The sequence below is a fragment of the Solenopsis invicta genome, chromosome 16, assembly GCF_016802725.1.
Source record: "Solenopsis invicta isolate M01_SB chromosome 16, UNIL_Sinv_3.0, whole genome shotgun sequence".
Taxonomy (NCBI): domain Eukaryota; kingdom Metazoa; phylum Arthropoda; class Insecta; order Hymenoptera; family Formicidae; genus Solenopsis; species Solenopsis invicta.
In genome coordinates, this window is record NC_052679.1 from 13,537,273 (window position 1) to 13,556,853 (window position 19,581).

Consider the following 19,581-nt stretch of genomic DNA (forward strand, 5'->3'; position numbering starts at 1 on the left):
GTACGCAAAGAGTTTAGAGAGGTTTTCTGAATGGGATTGAAATGAAAGTTTAAGTACTGTGTATTTTCGAGCCGCCCATTCATTAGACCCAAGATAATCCATACGATTTAATCATAAATACCTCTTACGTTCAATCGAAACTAACAATCTCATAAATACTTCTTGCTTTGCCGCCTCAATAAGACAAACTCAGTCTATAAACATTCTGTAAATATTTGTTTGAAAATATTCTAAAATATACTAAAAATATTTGATGAATAATTAATAAAATATCAAGAAATTATGCTTAATAATCAAATTGTTATTTTTGCGCGAATAATTACACTATGTTTTTTATCGCATCCTTTCGAATATCTTGATTACATTGCCAACGTTTCAATTCTAGTTTGAGCCATTTTCAAGGCACAGTACAAAAAATTTTTCCAATTCTGTTATCTCACGTTTCTGAATATTTGGACAAGCTTTCATCCCTCTTAAATTCCAAAATCTCATTTTCAGACATTGAGATAACAATGTCTTTCCACGTGAGAAAAATTGCTCAATATAAAATTATATGTCAGTTACATTTCGTCAAAAATGAATGTTTTAATAAAATGAAAGTTAAGAGTCTACGAAAATATTATTTCCAATCTCGTGTTACCATATAAGCAGGAGAAGAGATGAGTTGGACTTTGCTTTGCGTGGAAAGTCGAAAACTCATGTGAAACAAATCAATTATCTTTCATTTCGTTCCAAAAGCCATGGGGGGGGGGGAGATAGACCTCGCTTCGTGTGAAAAATCAGAAACCCAAGTGGTATAATACATTATCTATTATATGTATAGGTAATGACACGGTGTTTATAATAAAAATAATGAAATTTTAAATATAAATATTATATATTTCTTAAAAATATACAAAACCGTTGGTTAATTTATAAGAAAAAATTGATCAATATCCTTATCTCCATAACATATTTCATAATCAATAAAATTGATGAGGTTAAACTATTTTACACATTAACCATAAAAATAATGTGCGGTAGAACTCTGCTTATCCGCGTTATATTTATACGAATAAATTCGTGTTCAGTTTTAAACGCATGAACTCAAAGCTAAACTCGTATTATCTAAAATATATAAATTAGTGCTATTCAGGATTTGTACTTAGGCTTGAAATTGAAATATGTCAGTATATAATATTTATGCTTGTTTTTCCTATTCCTCATTTCATTGCCGTAGCGACGCTCGGTCTCATGGACGACAATAGTCTGAGATTATTAAAAGTTTTTAAATATATGACACTATGTTTAAACGTATTCTGTTATTATAATTGATATTATATAGAGATCACGGCGTAATACAATTAAAATCGAGGAAGACCTACAGACGTTCATAGCAAGATCTTAATGCTGAAATAACGTTCTTTGTATGATTTTATATAAAATTTCTAATTCTTTTAGACTGTGTGCCATTACTTTCATATAACAAATGTGCTATATATAACACACTTGTTATATAACAGTTACATTGTGGAGTGGAAAATTACAACTAACATTTATATAACATGTAACTTAGTGTTTAATAAAACAACTCTTAAATTAAATAAAAAAAGTGATATCACAGACCTAAATTAATAATCAATTTACTGATGCTAGCATCTCTAAGATCATTAATTTTAATTAAATTGTGAATTATTGTTATACTATCAATATACATTTCAAACATTTCCAATTCAATATCGCTCAAAAATATATGTAGATAAAACAATACAATTTTCGAATGTTTGATTGTGGATTGATTGTACGTTTTATCATTCTGACGAATATTTTTAAAATTTATACTAAATCATAATAAATTCGAATAAATACAATTTTGTCTAAATTGACGTCTTTCGGTGACAATATTACGTGCCCGTGATAGAAGACTATTTTTCTCCTTCCCTTTGACTTACAATCCCACAACAAAACGCGCCGTCCAGTAGGTCCATGGTAAATAATACTGACTTACTTCAAACAGAAAATAGATCACAGATTTAAACTGTCAAAAAGATAGTGTAAAAAAGTAAAATATTGCAAAGTGCACACATGTACAAGTATTTTTCTTACTGTTGACGCTACAAATCTCAAGTACAACAAAAAATCATTAAAATGACATTAAATGACTGTAAAATGATTGTTAAAAGTCTGCACTTTTTGATCAATTACGATTTAGTTTAATATTTTGATGTTATTGTGACTTATTATTTGGTTGACAATGTGTACATTATATCAATCGAGCAGATCTGCAGCCATTTGTGTCGCTTTAAGGGATCTGTCGATAAAGCTTGCTAACATGTTATGTCAGCAGATTGGTAGTAGAAACTGAACAGGATCTGCGCGTAATTTGACAGCAGACTAAGAGCAGAAAATGAGTACGAGCTGCAAATCCTGTTCAATTTCTGCGGCCAATCTTCTGACATAGCATGGCCAGTAAGCTTTATTTCTTATTTTTGACGGCAGTTTATCGACATCAAATAGTACAGACTCTGTGTACATTGTACACTTTGTTACTATTCTGCCATCAAAAGTTGATAGCGTGCTCTGAGCAAGATCTGTTTCTACAGACTTGTCTATCCAGGCTTTTAATATTTGTATAAAAAGGCGTTTTACTATGTTTTATTATTCTCAAATAAATTTTAAAAGGCAAATCCGTGATAAAAAGAACTTGCGTTTTTGCGCAGAACGAAAAATCGAGAAGCCAAATGTGTTGCTCTAAAACGAATAATTAATTACTAAAAGTGAATAATACAAATTAAAAAATCCATCATTCTAATCGAACATAGCGCAATGAGATAATGTTTCGAATGATAGATTTCTGTAGGTTAATCTATAGAGGGAAGACGGTGGTCGTATGGGATAGTAAGATATTATGATATCTTGGATAATTCTAAAAGCAACCGTTAAATTACTTCGTTACAGTCAATTTAGACATTATAGGATGGATATTAGTTATTAGTATTCACTGCGTTTTTTATAATAACTGATTTTTAAAGAAATTACTTATAAAGGTCTTTTTTTAAGCCAAAAAGTTATTTTAAAAATAATTTTTTTATTTAATAAAATAAATTTTCTAAAATGTTTTGTGGCATTTATTAGTATGTAAAATTTACGAAAGATCGTTAATTTGTGACTCTTTATAATGAAAAGTGACTTTTATGACATTAATTGTTAATGTTCCATGCCCTCCTCCTCGCTATCTTACAAATGCATCTTTCAGTAAATTATAAATTACTTTCATTCCATACACTTGATGAACTTTTACGATTGGATGATTGATAGAACCATGATTAACAAACTTGTGTTAAAATATCCCAGTAAACATTGGATATTCTATGTATATACATGTAATGTTTGTAATGTGAATAAAATATCCTATATTTGTCATGTACATACATAGAATATTCAGAAATGTATATATATTTATGAATATTCATAGAATATCGTATGGATATACGTGGTATGCATATTCATTCAAAATGATAGCTGGAATATATTGTACATAATATATACGTTATATACATTTCATGTATGTACGTCGTATGCGCATACATGCGACATACTCGTACATGGATGTATATACATTTATGAATATTCATAGAATATTGTATAGATGTACGTGATATGCATATTCATTCAAGATGAAAGCTGGAATATACGAGTACATAAAATATACATCATGTATATTTCATGTATGTACATTGAATGCGACATACATGGATATATTATACATTTATTAATATTCATAGAATATCGTATGGATATACATGGTATATATGTATATTCATTCAAGATGATAGTTGGAATATACATAATATATACGTCATGTATTAATAAAAGTGGATCTTACCTTTACAGATTCTTGTTGAATCTAAACGTAGAAGCTAATCGTAATAATTAAGGAATCTGCTTTGTTCTTTTTTTTCACTGAACGCATCCATGATGATCGATAAAAAAGCAGTGCAAGAAAACAAATTATATATATATGCAAATTTTGAATAATAATTTAATTTAAGATTGAATTGCCATTTCTTTTTATTTTACTCGCGTTAAAGCCCATGACCAGACCTGCAAAAACAGCTAAAAAATAACAATTGGAAGTAGGATCGGAACGTAAAAAAACATTATTGACATAAAAAGCACATGGTAAAAATTAATTTTGCAACTAATTTGTTTATAACAGCTATAACAATTAAGAAAGTGTCATATATGTTTCTTTAGTAATTTTTCCCGTAGAATGGATTGGTGCAATCAGATTTCCTCTACAGTCCATTTTTAATAATTTGTTTATAACAATTAGTTGCAAAATTAATTTTTGCAACATATTTTTTACGTCAATAATGTCTTTTCATACTCCAGTACTATTTTCAATTGTTATTTTTTGACTATCTTTGCTAGTCTAACTATGGGCAAAAACAGGTTTAATTATTTATATAGTTTATATAGTTTATTTTAAAAATATGTAAAGCTAAATAATCAAAGGGCTAGTGAGAGTGTTCACTCAAAACGTCAGTTTCTTTTTGTTCAAATCAACTTTACTTCAAATAACTTTTTATTAATCTCACAAGTGTACGTTTAGCTCAGTGTTAGGGTACTAGGTTATCGTTCCGAAGATCTTAAATACGAATCCCGCCGGCGCGCCGATGCGTTTCAAAAATTTATAAAATAAAGCGTAATTGTAATTAGTAAAATAGAATCTTATATACAAAACAGTCAATACAGGGTTAAGTTATAAGAATAATAAGATAAAATTTTTTTTTAAATATTTAATAATTGAATATACATAGAATATGTATTAAATATACATTGAATATACATAGAATGTACATTTGGAATGTACATAGAATGTGTATACATGGAATATTCGAGAAATATACACATGTATATTCTATGGATGTACAGTGTACATACAGCGCGTTGCATTTGCATATACCTACGATATCCAATGTACGTCATTTGTGTATCACTGTATGTGCATAGGATATGCAATATCCACTGAAGTATATGCAATGTATATACATTGCATGTTAAAATGTTTACTGGGAATTGGGTCACGTTAATATTTACTGAGTTATTAAAAAAAAAAACAAAATAGTATTCCTCCAGCCCATTCTTTTCTTTATAATTTTTTAATTTTTATCCACTAATAAACGAGAATTTAATTATGTCACATTACAATTTTATCGTCTATTCTTAAAAGATGTTTGATATCTCAAATCTATTACCATCCTGTACCACGGATAAATAATCATGATACTGTTGATAGTCTACTTTATATGTCCATTCCGTTGAATTTCATTTTATATTTCATTACCGTTGTCCATTCTAATGAGAGTTGAAATTCATCTTTATAAAATTAAATAGAACTTCGCAAGAATTTCTATTTAGTTTTATAAGAATAAATTTTAACTTTTATTTAAGTGACAAATCACTCGAACATTGTAGAAGCTCCATTTTCGTTCTTTTAAAATGAGTATTTTCTGTATAAGATTTATAGAAAGTTTAATTTATCAAATACTCTTGCTGTAACAATCAAATTTAATCATGAAAATCGGAATTTCTGTTTGGTGTTATAACAATAAATTCAAATATGTTTTGTTGATTTATTCGGGATATTTTTTTTTAAATAGAGATTCCAATCTTCTTGGAAAGATACCTTGGTAATTCATTGGGGTAGATAATCGCGGGGGTAGTTCTGAGTAAATTGTCATGTACATCGATGCCGTAGCGCAATGTATTCGGCAAAAAGGGTATGCGCTGTGTGTACCCGTGTCCGTCAGGTGCGTAATCATTTCTAATGAAACGTTGTCATTTAAGAGTACGATTGTAACAGCATAGAAACGTGTTTTCACTTGTGCGAAAAACGACGACCGTTAATGCAGCGGTAAAGACGCTTCTCCCGTTACGGCGATGCCGCGTTCGCTCGTTCATCTAGGAGTTTTTAAGACCATGAGAGTTAAAAGCGCGTGTATGGTACATAGCATCCCTTAGCTCCCAGAAATAAAGACACGTCTAAATCTAATAGAGTAAAGTCACTTAACGCGCAGATCCTGCTCAGTTTCTACTACCAATCTGCTGACATAACACGTTAGCAGGTTTTATTGACAGATCCTGAACTTAATGCGGACACAGATGGCTACAGATCTGCTTGATTGATAGATCAGATGGATAATCGCTCTCTAATTAAATTTAAAGAAAAGACGACTGTCGTGGAATATATCCGGAATGGTGGATTATTAAAGTATCTCATACAATTCGCGTTAAATTCCAAAAGCAACCATTAAAATTACTTCGTTCTATTTAGACATTGTGATTATTATTAAGACGATACTTAAGATGGTCTTAAATATAAGAATCGACTATGAATACCGGCCTTATACAGCATTTCAGAGCGTATTAATTTGTTTGTTTACAGCAGCTGTTTATGTTAGTCGATCTTTAGTATTTATTCACGACAATTTTTTTTATAGCTTTTATAGCTCGAATATAAAACGCTTCTTAACGCTAAGATAAGATAATAATTTGAGTTTTAGGAATAGGAAAAAATCACAGAGGCCAAGATCTGACGAATACGGTGCTTGAGGAACAATGTTTGTTGAGTTTTTATCTAAAAAGTTGCGTACCAGCATCAATCTATGAGATGATGTATTATTGTGGTGCAAAGTCCATAAACTTTTTTTTTCACAAATTTGGCCATTTTTTACAGACTACTTTACACAAATAGTTAAGTAGCCTCATAATAGTTAAGTAGTATTCTTTATTGACTATTCGTTGTTTGACTGTTTTTTTGATTTCGATTCTATCGTTTTATTTAAATAAACAATTCCAAGTACTCTTATTGAGTAGAAGGTAATTTAAAAGTATATTAATTCTAGGAAATTATATGTGCCAAAATGTATTAGCATAATAACACCTGTATTATCAGAAACCCTTAAATTACAATGGAGATGTCTCTTCATTCTAATTATACATACGTACATTAACTAATCGCTATCCATTGATTCTAAAGAAACTTTAGTATCATTAACAAGAAATGCTAATAGATTTAAAGGAATCCTAATGTTAGTCCTGTTTTATCGATAAAACGTCATAATTTTATAACTACTTTTCGTATGTATTACTTTTATAGATTTGGAAATCTTATTCTAGAATTAAAATATATACATTAATACATATTTGCAGTATGGACTTCATGCAGAAAATGAAAAAAAGTTTTTCAATTTAGATCTTTTTCATCTGTTAGACGAATATGGTGCTCAGAGCGACAATATTTGCTCGAAAAAAGCTTTACAGTTTGTACTTACGAAATTGGAGTCTCCAAACATGTAGATTAGACGAAGAAACAACGTCGAGCTTTCAGAATTAGACTTAGATATCTAATTCAATACGAAAAGGTTTTACAAAAATTTAACTGCGTGCTATATATGTATGCATGCGATATCGTATGTAATGATAGTAGTATGTAATGACGTACTGATATTTCCTAAACCGTATGTATGTATTGTAAAACGTATGTGTGTAAATTGTTATTTGGTTGGTAAAACTCACGATTTCCTCTTAACGGAAAAGAATTAATCATATCTGATAATTTTTATAAGAATTCCGATTCGCCCATGTATTCTAAATAATGAATTTATTGTATGCAACTATTCGTTTTTAGTGTATATATGTCGTATGCAAATAGTTATTTTAGGAAAATAGTATCTAACTAGGCAAATGTTATCTGTCTGTCTGTTCAAATAGCTTAGAATTAAAAACACAAAATGCCTGTTTTAAGAACCCAAAAGTTATATAATCTTTGTGTTTTTAATTTTAAGCTATTTGACCAGGTAGATAGCATTTGCCTAGTCAGATACTATTTGCTTAAAATAACTACTTGCCTACGACATTGTATATATCAACGCGCACAATATATACAATAATTACTATTGTTAAAAAAAAACGAGATTCTTCATTAGCTTATTGTCGACATATTCTCTCTTTTAGACATATAATAAAACGTGCAAACGGCATAAAACGTGACAATAATACAATAATTGGAATAAGATCATAATATGTATAGCACAATTGGAATAAAATTCTATTTCAATCGTGTTACGACAAATAACATTCATATATTATACCACGTGGGAACTGCCGTGGGCAGAAGTAAAAGATGTGGTTTACGACTTCCCGGGACTTGGTTATGACCTCGTGCGCATTGGTATTCCGAGGTGTTCGAACGTGAGCCACATTGATGGTGAGTTTCCCATCGTGGCATCAGTGGCATTCGAATACTAATGCCCGTCTGTGGATAGTCAATTGTACTCGTGACAGCGAAAATAGCTGCCTCGGTGGCCGCATGCTCGCGTGTGCCGATCATAAGACGGAGGATCGGGGTCAACGCGAATGGTCAAGTCTTATAGCTGATTTTACTGACCTTCCTCACTCCTTTCGGGATTTGTATTATGATAATATGATCAGCGATAGAAACTCCGCGCTAAGCTACTGGCTTATCTTCGATAATTTTGAAAAAGATTGTGGACCATGGAGTGCAATTGTATATATTATGTATAATGGTTCGCCTTGGTATTGATCACTACAACGGTTTCTTGATGAGCTTGCAAGGATTAACATTCGATTTTACTGCTCATTCTTAAATCGTAAGTCGTGATAGTATTCTTGATCCTAATCTCGTTTGCTCCGGTTTGCATCATTATAGCGGTCTGATACATAATTATCGTCGACAGTTTATGGACGAGACGCGCACCTATTTTGCAAGGCCATGAAGATAGGTTTTGCCGCACGGTATCGTCTATATGTTTCATGTGGAGTTCTGAATAACGTAAGAAGGAATGAGGAGAATGGGACCGGGTGGAGAGGGGACTTCAAGATGCGGTAACGGTACCTAGAGTAGGCACGAATATCCGCTTGCAAGCTGTCGCGGTGGCTCCCGCCGCGTCATCACATTGTCATCTAAATGAAAACTCAAATTTTCGCCGATAAGAGTATAGCTATACTGGCCACCGCGAAAGCGCGACGACAGCCTTTTTATTTCTTGCGCGGTGCCGCACGGTCTTCGGGCTTTGGTAAAACGGTATTTCAGTTATTAGTCAAATGACTATTACACAAGAGAATTTTTGGGTTTGGCCCGTGCTTGAGAGACCGTTATTCATTAATTACAGGATCTACGGTGATGTCGTTCTATTGGCCAAACATATTTGAAATTACGGCTCATTATCGGAATCGGCGCGGCTCGTGATCGTCCGATCAGCAATGCGCACGGTTCTAGGGCCTAATTGACCGACAAAAGAAAACCGCTAGAAAACGCGCGGGACGAAACGCAAGTCACGAGTCTCGTGTGAGTCTCGTATGTAACGCCATGCCGACCCCGCTAGTCGATACACCGCTGTTTGTGCTCCTGTCCTTCTTAGCGCTGCTTGCACGCTGCTCATTACTCGTATTATTAAGACAGTGAATCTGATGTTTTATCTCTCGACGTCGATAACTCCGTGCTAATGAATCTTCTCAAATGAGGACGAACAAGACAATACTTTGAAAGCATCACTTTGTAATTATATAATATGACTTCTATCAGTGAGAATTATACTGGTATTGCAGACAGGTATTTTTAAATAAACCGTGTTAAACGTTACATAAATTTTTGAAATTTGGAACAACTTAATAAATTATCTACTTGGTTTACAGAAGATATAAGACATTGGCTTGGCACGTACTTAAAATAAAAAAAATTGAAAACCATTGTATCAATATATAAGTTCGCGATTGTTAACGCTGCCCAATTTGCAAATCGGCGCTATATACTCACCATATAGACCAGCGTATGTAGCAACTTCCACACCCCTGGCATCCTGGACGTCCCAACCTCTCACGACGAAACACCGTCCTGCCCTGCAAAGACAAACATACTATCTCGCATTAGTCCGCATTTAATTTCACCGTTGTGCACGAGTTGTTCGCGCCAGCGTGCGATGCTACACTTGAAACCGGATCTATTTTAATTTATCCGACCACCATGGTCCAGTGAACAAATTAACCGGGCACTGTCTGCCAGGTTGCGCTTCGAATCATAAGGAGGTCTCGAGCAAAATTGATTTGCCGGGAGAAATCATGATTATGGAGTTTTGAATATGTAAGCATTTGTGAAAATTAGGAGAACCTGGCACGGCGAGAAATTGTGAAGAAATAGCAATAATCGCCTAAAGTTAGAGCAAAAGTTAGAACAAACAATAAAATAATGATATTATTTGGTTACATAAGTACACTGAGAAAAAAATTATTAATTTGACTTAATTTTTTAACTCGATTAAATTTTTTCATTTTAACTATTTATGTGTTTGACTTAAGTAAAATAAAATATTTGAATTTCAGTTTAAGCATTTATATATTTAACTTATATATTTATACATTTAATAAATATATATTACATATATGTTTAAGTACATGTTTTAACTCAAAAAATTCCATCAAGTTGAAAAATTTAGTCAAGTTAAAAACCACTTTTTTCAGTATATCTACATAAGAATGCACAACATTCACAGACAGTGAACAAAAATATGTTTGTATAGATATCAATTGAAATATTAGGCACTAAACAAATTTTCTCGACTTTCCTGTGCGTATGAGAAAAGTACTGATTTTTTTAAAGTATCTAGACGTTTTATTGGATAGAGATCTGAAAATAATTTTATTACTGTCGAACCTCGAACCTCTGGAACTTCTATAACTCGAAAACCTCTATAAAACGAAAATTTTGTTCATTTTTTTCTGCTCTGCTGCGGAAAACCTATATAAGTCAAAATAAAATCTTACTTGAAATATTTGGAGGTATTATTTTATCTTTACAACTTAAATTTAATATCTCTAAACGTCAAAGTTCATCTTTATAAGTCAAACTTCTATTCTCGTTGCCGCTATAATTCAAAGTTGTAACTGTAGATGCGTTCCACTTAACACTTGCAACGCTTTTGGAATTATTTTATCTTTATTGTTTATCAAATACTAGATAAAAAAAATTGTTTTATAGAAAGATATAATAATATTGAGGACAATATATTCTTTGCTTTGATTACCGTTGAAAATGCCAGTGATCAACAATTAATTCAGATTACTTTAAATAACTATGAGTAATAATCTGGTATTTGTTTCAGAATTACATTTATTATATGTATATGTATGCAATAAATAATTCACTCTTAAAAATCGAATTTTTTCCTTTAAAGACCATTTTAGTAAAAAAACTAACTCTCGTATAAAACCCCCGTAAGTCGAATTTTCATAGTTAACTCTTTTACTAGAAAACTTCGATAAGTCGAAATCTTTATAACTCAAAGCTTTTAGATCTTTCCTTGAAATTTGAGTTATCAGGATTCTGTATAGCATAAAATAATTATGTTGGATTTTAAAACTAGTTGTCAGAATTTGAAATTTTTATACAGCATAGAATATTCTTTATAATGGTTTAAGAAAATTATTTTTAAAGTTGTAATTAAATTTTTAGATACTTTAGCAAATTTGTTCTTGTTGTAGCAAAATTTTCTGTGTTGTGTCTTTTAATAGGCAGTTTGTTGTCGTTTTATATATCATGATGGATACACATACAGGAATATCACGATAATGTAAAATAATGTTAAATATTCATAAACCTGCTCATTCCTAGCCTAATCCTACCGGATTGTGTGATTGATTCAAAGATGATAGATATGATAAATGTGTAGCATTGTATCACAGCAACGCGATTTATGTACATTCATTTACGCGTCAAATTATGTTGATACTATCACAGATAAGGTACGACGTAAATAATCGTGTAAACATAAAAGCAAAAATACTTTATTATACATTTGCTTTTATTCTCTTTAATGTTCACAATCTGTAATCTTGAACTGTAACAACTTATATAGTGGTAACGCTATTACGCTAATGTGAGTTAACACCGACAAAATTATTGTCGTTTTTTTACCGTTTATAATTTTATGCAAACATTTTTGATCTTTATTTCTTTTAAATATTTTATGGAAAAAGTTAGAAATTTTATTAATTCTTTTACAAGACCTTGTATTCATTTTCAGAAAAGAAAAATATGAATACGTGATGAAACAATCGAGTGCAATAGATTATGAATATCTAAATTCTTGGGAAAATTTTATGATAAAAAGTAATATCAACATATGATTTTAATATCAACGTAAAATGAAAAGAAAGAGAAGAAAAATTGCCGGTTTATCGAAATCTTTCAATGTATTTTTTATGAAATATCAATGTATTATGAAATGAATTTTTTTCATAACAAACTGTTATGATTATCGGAATAATGCTCTCATCGAGAAATGTTGACCATTATAACAATACAGTAGCATAAAGATATGCAGTTTATGTAATTGATCCACTAACAGAGACTGTATGTGACATTGCCGTCGCATTAGCTCGTGAGTGCATTTCGTTATCGAGAGTATTGCTGTGCGTCACTGTACAATCGTAGTCGCGATTGGAATAGACACAGATGTAACCGTAGTTATGAATGGGAAATTCAACGTCACGCACAGAGTGACAGTAGCATATCAATCCCTTGCTTTACACGCCATTCATGTATTTATATAGTTGTTAATCGCTGCGATCAGAATTCAATTATGTCTGAATCTCTGTTTCTTCGATAGTTTTCATAAGTATGCTGTTCTAGAAATTTATTTCAGAAAGATATTAAGACAATAGCTATCAGTTCGCAATAGTTTGGATGCTGCTTTACACATCTTTTCTGCTTTGTATGGACGTAAGAAGAAGGATAGATTATGTCTCTCTCATTCTTTCTTTCATCCTTTTTTGTTCTATTTAGGTCTACAAGTAGCCTATTATCTACGTTGCTAATGAATTTATAAGAATAAGCATTTCCTCAGTTTCATACTCTAATTATACAGTGACCAGCACAAACAGTATTATCATTAACCGCACGTATTGTAAATATATACATACGTCTTACGAAACATCAATACGTCGTGTACAAACTGTTGCAAACTACATCAATATTGCACGCATGTAGATGTAGAAATTTTCAAGCACACTGATCTTTCATATTAAAAAATTACGAAGAGCTTTATTTGTCTTTGTTTATCATTGCAACAACAAAAACAAATTATACTCTATATGTTTGATGCGCAAATTTGGAACGTACCCTGAGTATTCAAGTTAAAATCAAGAAACATAACATTGTTTTATCGTATAATCCGTGTCATTTTCATTTTGTATGAATTGCAAAGCTTTGTATGAAGCAAATATTAGCAACGTAGAATATTAGCAACGTAGATAACTGCAAACGCCATATTGGACTAACAATAGATTAAAAAAAGAGAAAGAAAATCTAAATTTTTTAAATTTTGTTTTTGGCAAAAGTTGACCAGTTTGAGCTACATTTAAATTATATTTCAATTGTGAAAAAGAACTTTTTAAAATCTGTTTAACTATTATTGAGAAAATATTCTAAAAAGTCGAGTTTGATTGGTAAAACAAGATAGTATTAACATCTCCTTAAAGGAATTCTAAAGTCCTCTTTATCTATTAAACAATTATAATTTTGTAATAAATTTCTTTTATAAATATGCCCAATAAGAACAGGATCGTTTAATATACGTTTATTAAACGTAAGTATGGTGTAAAACAGGTATAGGTATATGGCAGATACGTATATAAGCAAAACGGTTTTTATACGTTAGTGCAATATACGTTTATAATAATCGTTTTTATTACATATATATGATACGAAACGTATTTTATATGTTAAAAAATGGTTTATAAAATACCAGAATTGTATCTACGTTTATAACACGTATAGAAATAATATCAAATATCATCATATACTAATTAAATAAACGTTTCTTAAATACGTTTATGATTTGCAAAAGTTGTCCGTTTAAATAACGTATCATAAAATGCCAGAATTCTATCTACGTTTATAACACGTACAGAAATACTATCAAATATTATTATATACTAATTCAATAAACGTTTCTTAAATACGTTTATGATTTGCAATAATTGTCCCTTTAAATGACGTATCAAGAATATCCAGGTATGATATACTTTTTAAATATGTTAATAAAAGTTTGAGCGTAAAATATATTTATACGTTTTTATCGCAGCAATATTTAAACAAATAATAAACGTATTTTATACCACATTCGATATAGCTAATTAAAGGTTTAATAAAGATGTATATTATTTATTAAATAAAAAACATTTATAAAACATTTCGGAAATACCGAATACGGTTAAAATCCAATACATTCAATTATTAATAGTTATTTTATACGTAAAAACATATTACGGTTCTTTTGAAAATCACGTGATTTATTTTGGTTTTGAGTCTCAAATCTTTTTCGCGACGGCAGCCTTCGCGGCTTGCGCGGCTTCCGCTAGGTGGTCACGCCGCGGAGGCTTTTCTCGTGAGTCGAGTGCGGCCATAGGCGTTATATCTAGGCGCCACCGCATTTAATTTCTTAATTTATAGTTTAGAGAAACCTTCGAGAGCTTCTTGTTGTAACTTCGCAACAAATACTCCCATTCTTTTGAAGTATGCCGTGAATATAGAACGCCGTTCCACATAAATTTTATATTTTTACATGTAATTAAGAATTTGTATTGGTATTTATTCTTGTACATAAATTAAATGTTTAATTCAAATTTAATCTTTTTTTTATCCTTTTTAACAAAAAGGATACAGGGAATATTTTTTTTGAAAACTAAAATTTATTACATATAAATTATTGATTTATTAAAATGTTTTTTATACGACTATATAATTCATTATTTATTTGGTTCTCTAATCCGAATATAATTTGTATATACTTAATGTTTAATAAATGAATAAAAATTAGTATATGAAAATGTTTTTCTGAGACGGTCATGGAAACGGAAATTAGACCTCAAATTAGGCTTCAAATACGTTTAATATACTAGGTTTACACCATACGATAATACCAAAAATAAACGTATATTATACCATTTTGTTCTTATTGGGTGGAAATCCGTTTCTAGAATTCCATCTCCAGAAAGTATACACATTAATTCATGTCAGCATGAATTTTATGCCGAAACCAAAAAAAAATTTAATTCATATCTTTCCTAGATAGTCAAATCTTTTGAACACAGAACTTGTAATTAAATCTAGCTACAAATCTTGTTGGCAAGAATATAAATTTAATAGAAAAGAAGGAGGTATTATGGTTACTGTGACATTATGACAAATGTATTCTTATAACTAGACAGCTAATTAGTAGTGAGACTAAGCAGAATCTATTCAAAGCAATTTTACGGCAGATTGGCAAATAAATCGAGATCTGTCTACGTTGTCGTAATATTTTCAGTAGAGACACGGAACGAAATTTGTGCTAAATATAATAATTACAGGACTGCAGCTAGATGATTCTTTATCACATATAAAATTTGTCGGGTTCTTTATATAATAAAAGTATAATTTAAGTATTAAAAAGAATATGTATGTTATATCTATGCGTTCACAAGACATGATTATGTAAGCAACGCAAAGCTTGCTCAGTTTTTGCCGCCGATTTATCGCCAAACTGCACAGATTTTTTTTGGTTTTTATTGCCAATTTGCTGCCTAAGTTGGTACATAGGCTATATCAGCAACAGACAAGCTTAATGCTGACACAGATGGCACCGAATTTGTTATCAAACTATGAACAAGTTCGATGCCAACTTGGCGCTACTTTGTTGATAAATACTGGATTTGTACTATTTCTTAAACCAATAAAGCGTTTGGAGCTGTAAAGATATAATATTTGTTTGATATATTATAAAAGCTTTAAAATCTGTATGAAATAAAAATCTAAACATGTAAATTACTCAAAAAAATGATGTCGAGTACTTGGAATTAAATTTGGACACTTAATTTGATACGAAAAGCTTATACAAAAATTTATATTCCTAGCAAACATTACATATAATACAGATGGAATGAGATATACCATATGTATATGTTATATGACATTACATCTATATTATATTCGGTGTTTGCTGGATTTATGTGTGCGTGTAATATTGATATAGTAGTATTTAATATCTCTGTGAATTTGGTACCCGATTTTTAATAAATAAAGTTTTCAATACATAAAATGATAGTATTTTGTTTGTAGTTGTTTGTAGTAACAATAATTTTGTTTGTAGTTCCATATATTTAATAATATAAAATTTTGAAAAAATCGTGCCACCCGACTTTGAGATTGAAAAAAAATTGTTGTAACTTTTAAACGGTTCGACTACAAACAACGTGAAAATCATTACAAACAACTACAAACGATTCTGAATCTAAATATTTTTTTGTTTTTTTTATCTCAAAGTCGGGTGACACCATTTTTTCAAAATTTTATATTATTAAATATATGGAACTATAAACAAAATTATTGTTACTACAAACAACTACAAACAAATTACTATCGTTTTGTATATTGAAAACTTTATTTATTAAAAGTCAAATTCACAGAGGTGTATTTAGTGATGTATTGATTGATTGATGTTTCATAAATTGTAACGGTTCTGCTGTTCAATCGGTAAAATTAAAACGATTTTAGCATTCTTTTAAGTGCTAAGAGTAAGAATTAAGGATTCTATGTTTGAATCTCAGTCGGTTCAATATTTTCGTCGCTTATTTGTGTTACTGTTTTTCAGTTATCTGAATGATTATACTACAATATATTTTCTTAGCTTATGTAAATTATTGATTATTGTTATAACAATTTTATAATAAATAGTTAAGGTGCTGTTTGTTTTCAAATTTCTAGTTTAATAGTTGTTGTAACTTTTTTCTGAGTGTTGTAATTATGTTTTAAAAAGATTTATGTCAACATTCCATAATAGACTTTAAAATTGCAGCGAAAGCTTAAACTACATAGTGATTACTGTGACAAAACAGGGATAGCATGAGCAAATTCAATACTAATTTCAAGGCTGTTTGCGGCTCGTTAACTCCGTTGATCGTTTTTGCTGCATTAAACGCATCGCTGCATCAATGCTCCCAGTTCCAAGTTGACAGCGATCGCCTCAAAGTGCCTGATTATTGGGCGAATGGCGAGCCAATATGAAAACGCGATTGAATCCTCTGCTCTTGAGGCTCATCTCGCACCTGTGTGCAATCACCTAAGTAACACATTATATGTCAATTTTTTTACGAGAGTGAGACGTTCCGATCGTATAAATTAACGGATTATTACAAAATCTTATAATTTTTTTTTTCTTTCAATCGTTCTCTCAAGAATAGGTAAACGCTTTTTTTTACCCTATAGTCATCATATCATTTACTTATAATTTAACTACGAGATAGGAAAGATGATTTTATGCATATAAAGTGATGACAAAAGGTCTAATTGTTTTTCTCGCAAAAGTTATTAAATTTGGACACATATTTATACTTGTAGAAGCTTTCAATAAAATGAAAGTAATAAAATTAAATTAGTGAAATGATAAAAATAAAAAGTTAAATTAGAAAAATTAAAAAGTTAATGGTTCTTAAAATAGTTCCTTGAATAATGTTTCAATTGTTTAGAAATGTTAATCTCTTTCTACTCCATTTTTTATATATAAAAAAAGATTTATATTTTTAAGAAAATTTCTGAACCTAAGAGAAGTCCTAAGAGAAATCCCGTTGGTGTCGCTTGAAAGAGGACGTTCGTTCGGAGTCTCATAATTCAAAACGACCGTGCAGTGTCACGGTGTCAATTGTAATCCTGCTAGCTGTGGGAGATGAATTAAAAGAAGGAAGCAGAGACAGCCGGTCGTTAAATATGCGATGAAGGCATGTATTACGACTTTAATTTAAATTGAGTTGACTAGTATGCTGCTCGTTTAAGTAGTACATAGATTATGGTCAATGTTTAAGATAATATTCACAAATATCTATCCGTTCATGACGCCCGGGTTGTTGCAAATATGTAATTACTGCGGTAGATCAACGTCTATACAGATTGACGCCTACACGATTCAGTCTTGATTTATGTTCTCGTAATATTAAACAATTAGCGCCGACTGTTCAATGGCTGGTAGCCTCCGGCGAAGAATAAATATGATTCCGCGATTGTTGTACTGTTGCACGGTTCTTGGCAGAGTCGATTGGCTTCACGCATCGTGAAACCAAATAGATAGGATATATGAGAAATATTTTTTTCATATTAATACTAAAGAAGAGAAGCGTAGTCGTTAAAATCTCCATCGTTAGAAAAACTACATGATATTAACAATTGAAATTGTTGCAAAATTATACTTCGAGAATGAAAATAAAACAGTAAAATTAAAGAAATTAAATATCCAACTAAAATAAAAAAACGAAGTAATAGTGAATTGATTTACGATTTAAGAAATTAAAAGATTTATATTGAAACATGTGAGATTTGTTGACGACTAAACACTTGATATTTTATATACCGATCAAAATCTACGAAAGGATGATCATACGTATCCTTTTCAGAAAACTTTTCTTTTATTCTACAATATTAACTACGTATAACTTATGTGGCACAATTTGCACGATACATATTAAAAGGTAGATTTTATTATCGGCTTTTATTATTTGTAATCCTTTAAAACTTTACAGTTTCACATTTTCATTAGTTTTCATTAATTTTTCGAGTACTAACTTTGATTAGAGTATCCAATAAAAGTTTTTGTGACGTTGCTACAATATAATTGTTTACAGAATTCGAAAAGTTCCGTGGTTTTATTAACAGTAGTACTTATGTATTAGCCTTTACATTTCTGGTTGTAATGATTTTCAATTGGGTTAGCATATGTGCCGACCATCGCGATTTGTGTTACTATTCTTAATATTTTCATTTTACAGTTACATCAGACATGCCCTTTTTACCATTAATGAGTATAAAAAGAATATCTGCTTGCAATGTTCCACGAAAAATTACGCGGCCGACACGTTAATAGGAAGAGCAGGCCAAAACGGGTGGTCCCGATGATGGAAGGGTTAATCGGAGCAAGAAGCTGTTTCGTGATACACGAATACCATGAAACTTGACATGTTTTTGATTTGCCCGCCTCAAGCATGTCGGCGGAAAGCATTAATTAGCTCTACATAACCAACTCGTACAAACGCACATGACGCACAAGTACATGGATTTCATCGCCTTGATTTCGTTTTCTTACATTTAATCCCAATATTTATGTATGTGCTTATTTCATTAGCAAATAATAAGTGTGTAGTAGATAAATTGCATTAATTTAATTTTAATTTAAACAGAATTGCAAAACATTTCTGTGAAAGAAAATTCATAAACAAATAGAGAAGAATAGAACAAAATAGAGAAAAGTCACCTATTGGCATACAAATATTCTAAAGCCGCATTATCTTATTTCTCGAAAACTAAATATTGCATTATATTAATACGAATAAATACATAATCTGCTTAGATAATTAAATAAAGTAAAAATCCGTAAATTATACGTTCACAACTATTTTCTACATAATAAAAACTATTTAAAATAAATTTTTGAAAAGTAACTAAAATTTGCGTATTATTTTTTTTTCAAATTGGATAGTTTGAACAATAGTGAG

At 30.6% G+C, this 19,581-nt stretch overlaps 1 protein-coding gene across 1 annotated transcript in view; it reads right to left on the bottom strand.

Moving 5' to 3' along the window:
• Window positions 1–19,581, bottom strand: part of LOC105205351 — a 56,707-nt gene that overhangs the window by 11,685 nt on the left and 25,441 nt on the right. The window contains exon 2 of the mRNA XM_011174704.3: window positions 9,824–9,906. Within this exon, the coding sequence (XP_011173006.1) occupies window positions 9,824–9,865 (42 nt within the window). The 5' untranslated portion in view covers window positions 9,866–9,906. The remainder of the gene's footprint in view (window positions 1–9,823; window positions 9,907–19,581) is intronic.